This window comes from Monodon monoceros, unplaced genomic scaffold (genome assembly GCF_005190385.1).
Source record: "Monodon monoceros isolate NGI ecotype Baffin Bay Population unplaced genomic scaffold, NGI_Narwhal_1 Super_Scaffold_13, whole genome shotgun sequence".
Lineage (NCBI taxonomy): Eukaryota > Metazoa > Chordata > Mammalia > Artiodactyla > Monodontidae > Monodon > Monodon monoceros.
Window position 1 is genome coordinate 36758584 of NW_021703769.1, and position 12763 is coordinate 36771346.

Genomic DNA, 12763 nt, shown 5'->3' on the forward strand with positions numbered 1-12763 from the left:
ATCCACACACACGTAAAAGAGTGGAAGGAAGAAAGGCTGCTGTTTGCTTGACAGTGAAGCTATATTCAGAAGCTGAGCTCTGGTGTAAGACAAGAATCTAGGCTAAGGAGGAGGAGATCCGAGCTCGTGACACCCCTGCTTTAGGGCAAGCAGACACACCCCACCTCTCCAAAGCCAGCAAGGTGTTCCGTACCGGCGACATCATCTCCTTGTTGAAGGTGAACGTGATGTTGGCACAGTTGTCCTGGTAGTAGGGGTCGGAGGCACACTTGGTCTTCACGGGCTGGAGGCTGGAGGACCGGCACTCACCCACACCAGTGCAGGGGCGCACGAAGCACTGGGCGTCCAGGATGGGGATGCAGCTCTGCCCGCTGGGGCACTCACTGTGCCCTTTGTGCAGCGAGCAAGGGCGGGGGCCACACCACACCTGCAGAGACAGAGTAGAGCTCAGGAGACGCTCGTTGGCAGTTCCAGAACCAGAACGCCGCCGGCGGCTGGGGCCACGCCTACCTTCGAGCAGGCGATCCTCCCGTCCAGGCACTGGCAGGTGTTGCAGTCGTCATCCCACTTGGCCCCATCAGGTATCACGCTCCCCACGGTGATGCAAGATCTCCCTGAAACTGAGGTGGAGACTCGTGAGTGGGAGGAGTTGCCTTTTCTGGAGACAGTTCTCCTGATTCTTCACTCCCTGCCTGTCGGGAAGTGATTACACCTGTTGCCCCTTGCCCCATGAAAACAGTTGCTCCTACGATGGGCAAGCATCCCTCCCTCCCCGGTGGCCTTTGCACCCGGCCACGTGACCGGCTTTGGTCAGTGCAGTGCGTTGGGATGCAATGTGAGCGGAGTCTCTCCCCGGTGAGCTTGGCTCCTTGAGAGCCTACTGTTTGCCAGGGAAAGGACATGCCCTGGATACAGTGCTGGTCCAAGGAGGATGGGGTGGCACACAGACCTGGGCACCCAAGCCGAGGCATCCATCGCTCTGCTTGTGCCTTTGTGCCCACGAGCAACACCAATACTTGTCGTACGCACGGAGATCGGGGATGGTTGTCGCACAGCATAGTTGTGGCAACAGCTGGCTAAAACCAACAGCTACGCTGTTTTCACGGGACCGCCCCCCCCTCAGGTTTCCCCTTCCCTGTGGTCCCAAGTGGATGTCCCCTCCGTGTTCTCTGAGCATAGTTCCACTCACGAACAGTCAAAACAGTGACTGCAGTGCCTGCTCAGCCCGTAGGACACACGGGCAGCTGGGCCCGGCCCACTTACCTTCCTGGCATTTAGCACCACTGTGCCCTGGGGGGCAGACACACCGGTACCCGTTGATCTCATCCACACAGGTTGCCCCGAAGGCACAAGGTGAAGACTGGCATTCGTTGATGTCTAGGAAAAATGGAGTTCGAGCTTAGGCCCCAGTGGGAGGCAGCAACGTTTTTCTAAGTTTTTACTGACAAAACGTACAGATAAGCTTTCTAAGTATAAGCTAAACGCATTTTCGTCACATGACCAGAACCCAAATAAAGAAACAGATCATCAGTACTCCCAAAGTCTCCAGTCACTGCCCCGCAAGGACCACCACTAGCCTGATTTCTAACAGCTGAGAATCATATGGGGAAGCAGCAGTTTTTAACTGAGGTTCCTTTTCCTCTGACAGTACAATTTAGAACAAGGGCCGGCAAAGATCTTGAAAAGGGTCAGCTAGTAAGTATTTCAGGCTTTGCAGGCCATGTAGTCTCCGTCATGACTGCTCAACTCTGTTGCAGCATGAAAGCAGCCCTAGACAGTACATCAACAAGGGTGTGGCTGTGTGTCAATAAAACTTTATTTTGGCCCCCAGGCCATAATTTGCTGACTCCCGATTCAGAAACGTGAAACAGATACACAGATCCCCCATCTAGTAGTTCTTGAAGTCCCAGACTTGGGGACCTCAAGGACCAGTAAAACTTTAAATACTTTAGGGACAAGAACACAAAGTAGTACAACTAATCTATCACCTTTTTTGGCAAAAGAAAGGGCATGTAAAAAAAAAAAAAATGTAGGGAAAAGCCTCAAAATAAAGAATAAACTGTGAACTTCCTGAAAAACTGCATTGCCTGCCTCCATTTTGTTTAATCATTTCACCGGGGCCTGATCAAGCCCTGGAAACCACAGCCCCAGTCCCTTCTGTGGCCTTAGCTCTGTCCCCTACCAGCATGGCTGTGGCAACATCCGCTTGCCCATAATTTCATGTTAGTCACGGGGACAGGCACACTCTTTCCTTAGGGCCTCAGAGTAGATTAATCACCAAATTCTGTGGCTGACGCTCTCTCCCCTAGAGCAAGGAGGGCTGTGTCCCCCAGGGAGGGGCCGGCCAGAGCCATCTTAATCCCAGCCGGAGGCAGGAGATTACTTGTCAAGGCTACTTAGAACCATGGCCATAATTATTTTAAAGATGAAGACTCTCAGGCTGAGGGTTTGCAGTGGGAAGACCCAGTCGGAGGTGGTCCTTACTTATCCTGCAGTCGGGCCCAGCGAAGCCGGGGGCGCACTCACAGCGGTACCAGTTCTCTCCATCCACGCATGTGCCACTGTTGTAACTATGAAAGCAAAGACCCCTCGGTCACCACCAGTCCACCACTCCCCCTGCCAGTTCAACGGTAGCCATGCCAGTTACGATCAGCGGCTCTCACCCCTGCTCACACGCACCACCGCCTGGGAGCTTTAAAAACACTGATGCCTGGGTCCCACCCCCAGAGAGTCTAATATCACAGGTCTCGGTTGCAGCCCAGGCACTGGAACTTATAAATGCTCCCCGGGTAATTCTCGCGTGCAGCCAAGGTTGAGAATCACTGCTCTAAATGAGGACACACCCTGACTAAAGTGTGGTCCACGGACCAGCAGGATCGGCATTGCCTGGGAGCCCGTCAGAGAGGAGGAATGTGCAGCAGCCCCCAGACCTCCTGCATCCGAACCTGCACTTTAAACAAGATCCCCAGGATCCCCACACGTGTCACAGCCAACAATAAAGCGCCGGCTTAAAAGGTGGCCGTGCTTACCAGGGATGAGGACTGCAGTCGTTGGTATCTGCAAAGTAAAAAAAGACAACTTAACAGCGAGGCCTTCTTAGCCCTAAGTCAAAACACCAGTGATTTCCACGATACCCAGATGATAAAGCTGTCGTTAACACCGGCAGAAGGAGCTTAAGACCTCTGCTCAATTGGAACCAGGCCCACACCACACTTGGTCCCATTCACCATGGGACACATGTACACAGGAAGAGGCCCTGGGTGGGGTGGGCAGGGGGTGTGAGAATGGATGGAGACAGGCTGCTGGTCAGACCGGAGCTGGGAACCACGACGCCATCTGTCTCCACTTATCTCCTCGGCGACTTTCTCATGCCCAGGTCAGGGCTGCATCCCATCAAGTCATTAGAACAGACCCAGGTGATGCAGAAGCAGACATCAAACAGCTCTGCTGCTGGTTTCCATTGCCAGTCCCTGGGGGTGTCAGGATGGACTCCTGCAGCCCTCAGAGAGTTCAAGGTGGCAAGCGGGGGGAGGGGAAACACTCACTCTGCGTACAGATGGGCCCCTCCCAGCCTTCTTTGCAGACACACGTGAAGGACTCGCCGTTGACCACACACGTGCCCCCACTGTGGCAGGGGTTAGGCAGGCAGCTACTGTTTCGGGCTATGAGACAAGAGCAGACAAGGCCACCCTCCCTGAGGATCCAGCGACAGTCTGGAGGGGCAGAAACCAGGTCCCAGGAAACAGTCATAGGCTCACAGGCCCACGGCCCCTGTGAGGCCCAGGGAGGGCGGAAAGGTACCTATGTTACAGGTCGTTCCTTCCCAGCCTCCGGGACACATGCACTTGAAAGCGTCCCCCTCGTCATAGCAGGTGCCACCATTGTTGCACGTAGCCTCATCACACTGGCTGTCACCTGGAGGAGAAGATCCCGGCGTGAGCCCCTGGCCGGCCCTGCTCACGGAAGACAGGGCAGGATCCCAGCCGGCCACCACTTACGTGAGTGGCAGGTCTTGCCTTTCCACCCGTTTTTACAGTCGCAGTAAAAGTCGTTGACCAGGTCGCGACACGAGCCCCCGTTGTGGCAGGGGTTCTGGCTGCAGTCGTTAATATCTGCAATCAGAGGAGACAGCCGGCTGAAGACGCTCCCAGGCCCGTCCACGCCCCGCGACGCCTAAGGACTGCATCCCTCCACCCCCAGCCCCTGCTTTCCACGCCCACTTCAAAACCAGCAGACACCCGGGGACTTAAACACGGTCACCCTTTCCCAGGAATAAAGGAGCCCCCGACAGGCCATGGAAGTTAAAGTCAAGATGGGCAGAAAGGACAACCCAAACAGCAAGATGATCACTTTTCCTGCAAGCGGGGGTATCTATCATCCTAATTACAGGGTCTAATTCTATAAGCTCCTCCGCAGAAGTTCCTTCCCGCTGGCTGGCGTCAGCATCAACACATGCAAATAGGACACAGGCCATGCCGTCCCAGGGCAGGAACTGTCGGGGTCCAACTCCCAGATATTTCCACGAAGAAGAAAGGCTTCCCATGTGGATTCTGTCCTGCCCACACCCCCCAGAGCTGTCTGTCCCCAAAGGACCCCTGAACTCACTGGTCTCACAGTAGGCGCCCTCCCAGCCACCACTGCAGATACACTTGTAGGAGTTGACACCATCGATGCAAGTACCGCCATTTTTACAGGGGTTGCTCTCACAGTCATTAATATCTGTGAAAGGAAAAACAAACAGAAACACAGGTAAGTAAGCGAAGGAACAGTAATGCCACCGCCAAGCACTGTTCTACGGGTTTCCCTGCCCCTCCTGAGAAAATATACTGGGCACCTCAACATTGAACTCCGTCAGGACTGTTTCTGAATCCGGCGGGCAGTTTTATCAAGCAGGGGCCTCCAGAGAGCACCCCGTCCCTCTTATTTAATGTCTTCACACTAAGCTACTTGGAGAGAGTGGGGAGGAATCTCCTAGGCAAAGCGGACCACCCGATCTAGTAAGGTTCCAGAACATTCTAAAATAAACGTGAAGACTTAAGAGGCGTCAGTGATCTCGTAAGTTAAACATGACCTCAGTCTTAGATTGTAGATGGTAAACCTGGACTGATCTCTCCTGAAATGATTCCAGATGCCCCCCAGCTGGGCCGGGGCAGGGTTTGGGGGACCTCGGCCCATTCCCCGAGGATGCGGGGTCTTACTTTCATGGCAGTACGTTCCAGTGAAGCCTTTGTTACAGTCACAGGTGAATTTGCCTCCCGACTGACTCTTGCACTTCCCGTGGGGACCGCAGACATTGGAGGAAATATAGCGCACCCCTTCAGGCGTGTCATTGGAGGCCATGGCCACCGTGCAGCTGTCAATCACTGCGAGACAGACTTGGGGTCAGATCCCCGCCAGGGACCCGAAGACCCGGTGTTCCTGAGCCCAGGACCCACACGCCACGCCTGCTCTCCTGGAGCCAGGCACCTTAGCCAGGCTAATGAGGGTAAGAAGCCAGCACCTCGGTGGCCAAGACTGGCAACATGCCGTGTCACGCTGTGACAGGCAAAGCCGAGACCCCAGGCGGAAAGTATTTTTTTTTTTTAGGCGTTTTCTCCCTATGGAGCCAGGAGCCCACGTGTCTGCAGGCCCTGTTCATCCTCCCTCTACTGATACATCTACCAAATTTGCTGGAAGCTGGCTAAGGAGGAGGAACAGCCTTTCCCTCGATGTAAGGGCACTTACGGCTGCAGGAACCTGGAAGCCTGAGCCATCTCACACAGCAGCCACAGGCGGCCATTTAAATTTAAGTGAATGAAAAGTAAGTAAATCAGGGCTTCTAGTTGCCCTGGTCACACACTAAACGTTCCGGGCCACACGTGTCCCGAGGCTACTGTACCTGACGGCGCAGATATCACCGTGGCAGAAAGTTCTACTGGCAGAGGTGCCCTGAGGAATCCATCTCGGCCTTGCACATCAGCGTCCCCCAGAACGGGGATGCTAAATGAATTCCCTTCTCTGCCCTAGGCTACTTGCAGGTATGGTCCCCCCGAACTGGTGGGCCTGAATAGGTTGTTTCCACATGTTCTGGCTTCCCCCCGAGTGTCACGGGGCAGTGACGAACGGGCAGAGGACAGCAGCCTTGAAGACAAGCCAGAACCCTGGCGGGGAGGGAGGTACCTTCACAGGGGGTGGTGCGGCAGTGGTCTTTAAGGTGGGAGCAGTTCTTGCCTTCATAGTCCTCGGGACACTTGCAGAAATAGTCGCTGGCGCGGTTGTAGCACTGGGCACCGTTCTGGCAGGGATTGGGCTCGCAATAATCGATGTCCAGCTGCGAGGGCCAGGGGCAGGGGAGGGGGGACACAAAGTAAAACAAAGGTGTGATTATGACTCCTCTGGGGCAGCGGCCACTGGAATTTGACCCTTCCGTCTGCTTCTGTTAGGAGAACACCCAGCATGATTTACAGTTGTGTCCTAGCGACTGTCCAGGTACGCATTTGAGACAACAGGGCAGAATGAGAGAGTGCTGGGTCTGGGATGAAACGGACAAAGAGAAATCGACAGGCTGCCGGACAACGGGAAGAAAATCACTCATCACCCTCCTTCCACGGCGTGTGTCTAGCAGAGGTCCCTACTCAATAGGAGGCTCCAGACAGTGTTGGGAATGGGAAGGTGGGGGGGAGGAGACTGCCTGTGAAAACTTGGCCATCGGACGCTCTAGCCCAGCTCACCTGACAGAGGTTTCCAGAGAAACCAGTGGGACACAGACACTGGAATCTGTTGATTTCGTTCTGACAGTGACCCCCGTTGAGACAGGGGTTGCTGGCACACTCATCGATGTCTGTCTCACAGTGATCGCCTGCATAGCCAGGTGGACAGATACAGCGATAACCGTTAACCAAATCCTGGAGGGAGGAGAAGGAGGGTGAGAAACACATGCTTTTTTTCTAGGTGCTCCACAAACACAGGGCTTCAGTGGTTCAGCGTGACTGTTGCGCTTCAGCTGATTCACTGAAAGAGATGCCAAACCTCTCCAAATGTGAGAGAGGGATTCCTATGTGCATGCCTTCAAGATGACTCCCGGGAGGCTGGGGTAACATGAGCCTGAGTGAAACTTCCAGAGACTCACTTTTCACCTGCATTTTTAAATCTCCCAGGGACAGAGCTTTCCCAGGGTCACATAAATCTTAAGGCTTGTTGTCAATCACTAAGGTTTTGATATAAGCAAAGATTTACATACCCGACAGGAGGCGTCATTCTGACATTGGCCGAGGCAGTCATTAATATCTAAAAAATAAACAAGTCACCGTATTGGAGGGGCAATTTACATTGAAATTGGGCTTAACTGAAAAGCCTTCTCTGCTCAGGACAAATAAAAACCTCCAATCAGATTTCTTGCGTGCTTCCCGTGAAATAAGGTTATTGGTGGGAACACTCCCTAGTTCTTCCAGACTGAGGTACTGAAACTTCACATCATTGTTTTAGCCACCTTATCAGAGTACGGCCGTTTTTTTACCAGCTAATGAGCCTGATAACGTGTATGTTCTCATTTCTGTGCCCATCACTCCCTCTCCAAAAACATTCCCTCTATAAGGTTCTCCTTCCACTACTCAAGTCTTAGACCTGGAGCCTGAATACGGCTGGCAAATGCCTTCAACACCCCAGTTTCATGAAAATCAAAATTGAAACAGTCTCACTCACTTATGTCACAATTCTGACCCATCCAGCCCGGGAGGCAATCACAGTAGTAGCTGGCAATCAGATTCTTACAGGATTTGGCATTTACACAAGGTTTGGCCTCGCATTCATTTGCATCTGAAAAACAGAGAGGATGAACAGTGAGAAATGGGGTTCTACCCCACCTCCCCCCTCAAAAAAAACACACCAATAAATAGTTTGTCTGAAACGAGATATTTTAATAAGCTAGCTAAATAAGAGATACTACTTTGAACATCTGAACCCTCTCCCCTAGCTATGCTCCAATAAGGAATGCTAATTGATAACGTTCCAGCTGCTGTTAACAACTAGCCCCCAACAGGACAGCAGAAAGCCACTAGGCACTTCTGTGCAAAACCCAACGCAGCCTAGTTGCTGGGATTTAATAGTGGCAAAAAAGAATGCAGACAGCTCATTCCTCATGAGATCATCCCCGTTTGGAACCCAGCTGAACACTCCTCGGACAGACAATTGACATGGTTCAAGGAATCCCACGACTTTCCCACAGGGCCTCAAAGAGCCAGGCCATTTGCATGCGAGTTATTTCTTCCAGGCCTGCTGGCTGGACCCTAGATAATAAATGACTTCTTGGTACGATGGCACGCAAACTTGCACCGCTGGCCGCATGTACATCTCCCTTAATCGCTTGGATCAAGCCAGCCCTGGTACAGGAATTCTCTTACCTAACTGGCACGTTTTGCCCGTCCACTGGGGTGGGCACACGCACTTAAATCCGTTAACCAAGTCCTGGCAGGTGCCCCCGTGGGAACAGTTATTTGGAGAACAGTCATCAATGTCTGTTTGACAAAAAGAGGAGAGGGTTGGCAATTTAATCTCAATCCATTTGACAATTAGATAACTTAATACCACCCCTCACATGAGGGGCCTTCACTTAAGAGCCAGACACCTGCTGCAAGTGACTGCTACGATGACGATAAGGCCTGATTTTAGCTTTAAATCCCCCACTGGCCCAGTTCATTTAATCCGCAACCTGAGCGGGTGGGAGAGCCAGCTGGATCCCCGGAGCATCAGCCCTGGGTAACTCAGGACATCTCTCACTGCCTACCCTTTATTTTTAAAGAAAAGTTTCATCACGGCACAGAGGTAACTCAGGAGAGGTAAGGAAAAATAACTTCTTCGCTGGTGGAAAAAAAAATCATATTCTTGTTTACTCACAGACTTTTCCCAAAATCACATGCCTGGGGTGCCCAACCTCCCCCTTCTGCACTAGACTCCCGAGGCCTCTTAGCGATTCACCTCCTGCCCATGTAGGAGGTGCCAGGCTCTCCTCATGAATCTGCTCACCGAGCCGTCACACCCCTAGGAGATGGGAATTGCTACTCTCCCGTTTAAACAGGGCACAGGTTGGCAGTGACTACAGTCCCACAATGGTGACAGGTGGCGGGGCCATGGTGCCAGCCCAGGTGATCCAACCCCGGAACCCAGCTCCTTAACCGTGTTGCATGCTGTTCTCAGGGGGCTGATGACCGTGGACCTCGGACCTGGCTGCACCTCTGAAATCCAGGAGCTTGTGTGTGTTTTGTTTTTTGTTTTGGCCACGCTGCATGGCATGTGGAATCCTAGTTTCCCGACCAGGGATCGAACCTGCGTCCCCTGCACTGGAAGCTCGGAGTCCTAACTGTTGCACCACCAGGGAAGTCCCCAGGAGCCTGTGGAAGGTACGAACTCCCCAATTCCAAAGGGAAACCGTAGGACCCAGAGACCTGTACTGGGAAGCACTGGGGTAGTCCTGGTGTGCGGCCAAGTCCCGCAGCCACTGTCACTCTGCAGCCCTGGTCCCTCTTTCAAAATTTGTCCCCACCATGAAGTTCAGTCATGACGACCTCCCCCGCAGGCATCCTCTGTACAGCTTCGAGGAGAATAACCGTAATTCAGTTCAGAGGAGGCACAAGTCCAGGGAAAAGGACGCAGCTACCCCACGAGCGAGTTTCTTCCAGTCAGAGATGCGTGTGCTAACTTAGCAGGGTGCCTTAGGATGGGGGTGCCAGGAGACTTCCAAGGGCAGAGGCCGGAAGCTCAGGCCAGCCTCCCCACCAGACCCCCTCCCACCGAGACAGACCCATCACTAAGACCGACGTGGGACCCACAACCCTGTAGCTTGACACAATACCCCCCTCCCCCCCGCCAAGAAAGGGCACAAGCCAAAACGCAGACTTACTTGTGGAGCACGTGGGGCCGGTCCAGCCCGGAGAACACTCACACTCAAACCCCAGGGAGGTCTCCTTGCAGCTGCCTCTGTTGTGGCAGGGATCAGAGAGGCAGGCGTGTTCCGCTGTGGACACCAGCACAGCAGTCAGCAAGGGGCGCCCACCGAGAGAGGCTACCTAACACTCTCCCCGGCAACCAAATCCCACGCCTGGGCCGCCAGCTCGAGCTCGTTTCAAGAAATCAAAGCAGGTGTGGGACGTAACCCCGCTGTGTCTGGGGCGGAAAGGAAGTCATCTTTCTTGCTAAGCTCTCTGGCCCCATTTCTCCAAGCTTCTGATCTGGGAGCTGGGTCACTGCCCTGTACGCGCCGCCCCCGATGCAATCAGCAGCCCCCAAACCACCTGAGCAACTGGACAGAGGTTTCAAAGACCCACGGAACGGCTGGGAGGACAGGTCTTAACGTTGGAGGATATTTTCATCTTTTTACGAGTCCCTAAGTGTATTTAAGCTGAGTGTACAGAAAAATTAGACAAAGGGATCTCACTGCGCCTGGACCACTTACCAATTTCACAGTTGGGTCCTGAGTACCCCTCAGGGCATGAACACTGATATTTGTCAGGCCCTGTGTTGCTACAGGTTCCCCCATTGAGACACGGCTGGTGGGTCCCGCAGTAGTTGAGATCTGCCAAAAAGACCCCAAAGAAGTCACTCAGAGACCAGAAACACTGTGTTCCTAGACCCATTCCTCTTTAAAAACTAAAACCGAGGGAAACAGACCCAGATTCACAGGGTTAAAGGCAAATTCAAACAAATTTAGAATAAAAGCCCCTGCAAATAAAAATAAATGAAAGTACAAACCAAATCACCCACACCCCACCCCCGACCTCCAGCTCCACCCAGGCCCTCCCCAGACATACCTTTGTCGCAGAGCTGGCCACCCCAGTTGGTCTCACAGAGGCACTGCCAGGGTTCATTACAGGTGCCGTGGACGCACCCTGGGTGTGGGATGCACTTGTCACAGTACAGGCCCTGCCAGCCATACTGGCACCTGGGGACACACAGCAAACCCTGCTTTACCCTTTAGAACTTGCAGGGAGATCGGAGCCAGAAAAACACAAGGATGCAAAGCCCAGGCTTGCTGTTTCTGGCGACAGGATGGTAGACTGTCAAGGTCTGTCCGGGGGTTCCCTCTAAGCAAACATTTTCCCAGTTGGACTGAGGTCCCCTCCCAGGCGACTCCCAACAAAAGGAGGGCTGTTTGGGGAGAGGCCAGCACTGGGCTGCCCTCCACAAAGCCCCTCTCTCTTCTCAGGCTCCCCCATGAGCCCAGGGCGGAGGCTTGGAATAAATCAAGCCCTGGGGGGAAGGAAAGGGCTCTCCCTGCAGTGACAACAATAGCCATGCGAAAGCCTCTGCAGACGCAGCCCTTTGGGCAAGTTTTACACAGCAGCTCGGCTGGGCTGTATCTCAGCAGCAAGTCACGACCCCAGCGCACAAAAATGCACCAAGACACCAAGTGCGGCAGGAAACTGCCTCCCAAGGAGGCTCCCTGAAATCAGACAAGGAGGGAGAGGGGCACCCTTCCTTGGAGAGATGGGGTAGGATCTCTGGACCCATTTCTGCAGGGAGGACGAGGAAAGCAACAGCGCTTGGAACCATTTCCGTACATGATTTATGACCTGCCCCCCTCGTGGCTACTTAGGCTAATTTATTTTATAGTTATTTCTCACTTTGCACACACACACACAAAAAGTCAACTTGGTTTATCTCGTATTGGGAAAGGGAGTCGAGTTTCCTTTATAAGCGCCTCATTAATCGGACTCTTTGGAGGCCAAATGGTGCCTTTGATCCCCAAACAAAAACACAAACATACACCTTCACCTGGGGCAGGGGCTCAGCTACTCTCCCCTCAAGTTTCAAGTCCTCTGAAACTCTAACTGCCTTCTCAGAAATCAAGCTCTAGCAAACAGGAGCTGGCGGGGGGGAGGGGGAGCCCACAGTGGAGTGAAGGTGGGGTGAGCCAGAAACAGCGACCAGCAAATATTTCCATGACGGGACCCGGGAAAGCCATGGTCACAATCGCCTCCCCCGCAAAGAAGGAAAGGCTTTCTGCGTCCAGAGAGCTGGAGGTGGGCTAAAAATCCTTGTCATGGGAAAATTACAGGGATCCAGCTAATCGCTAATCATCCATGGCCGAGAGTCAACTCAGCCCCTGAGAATTCTGACTCACCACTTCCTAACTCTAAAAGCAAGCCATCCACGCCCCAATACAAAGAACCATCAGGCTGTGTGGTTTAAAAATCAGAGGATTCTGGTTTATCTAAAACGAAACTCTGGTCTAAATGACAAGGCACTATTAAAGGAGTAAAATAAGAACAAAGTAAATCCTCTGGTAGAAATTGTTTTTAAAAGTGGACACTCAAGTTAGTGGGAGATCACGGGGATGCTTGTGTAAAGACTGATATTCTTAGTTTGAAAGGTAGATATTAAGAAGGAACTGATTGGGAAATAGCATTATTCTTACAGTCTTTCCCTCATTCCCTTCCAGATGAAGGATCACTACACCTCTTCAATTTGCTTAATACAAGGGATAAGAGGCAGCTGAGGACCCGCCTCGGCTCTTAATCAGTGAGAGCTGGATACCCAAGCATAAGAAAGGAACCGCAAGAGGCCCTGGATGACTTCAAAAGAAAACAAATGAAAATACTGACCCTAAAAGAGGCATCCACAAGGTTATCCCAGTGTAATAATATATGATTAAGGTTCTCATGGGAAATTGAAGTGACTTTCCTCACAGGATGATTCATAATTGAGTCTGATATTATTGGCAGGCTCGCAATAAAGCAAGACTGTGCACCCAGAAAAAGGGAGTCCAGGTCGACCTGGGAGCAAGAGAAGC

At 52.7% G+C, this 12763-nt stretch overlaps 1 protein-coding gene across 3 annotated transcripts in view; it reads right to left on the bottom strand.

Annotated features, from left to right (window-relative positions):
* JAG1 (jagged canonical Notch ligand 1) overlaps positions 1-12763 on the bottom strand; it is a 35690-nt gene that overhangs the window by 3688 nt on the left and 19239 nt on the right. Inside the window, exons 6-23 of one of the 3 annotated variants that reach the window (XM_029220145.1) lie at positions 10782-10912; positions 10427-10546; positions 9875-9988; positions 8379-8492; positions 7681-7794; positions 7220-7266; positions 6711-6884; positions 6160-6310; positions 5199-5363; positions 4606-4719; positions 3999-4112; positions 3802-3915; positions 3546-3662; positions 3030-3057; positions 2485-2570; positions 1264-1377; positions 511-620; positions 194-427 (exon numbers count right to left, since the gene is read on the bottom strand). In XM_029220145.1, the coding sequence (XP_029075978.1) occupies positions 194-427; positions 511-620; positions 1264-1377; positions 2485-2570; positions 3030-3057; positions 3546-3662; positions 3802-3915; positions 3999-4112; positions 4606-4719; positions 5199-5363; positions 6160-6310; positions 6711-6884; positions 7220-7266; positions 7681-7794; positions 8379-8492; positions 9875-9988; positions 10427-10546; positions 10782-10912 (2161 nt within the window). Of the gene's footprint in view, positions 1-193; positions 428-510; positions 621-1263; positions 1378-2484; positions 2571-3029; positions 3058-3545; positions 3714-3801; positions 3916-3998; positions 4113-4605; positions 4720-5198; positions 5364-6159; positions 6311-6710; positions 6885-7219; positions 7267-7680; positions 7795-8378; positions 8493-9874; positions 9989-10426; positions 10547-10781; positions 10913-12763 lie in introns of all 3 variants that reach the window. The other 2 variants (XM_029220146.1, XM_029220144.1) reach the window with 2 other exon arrangements.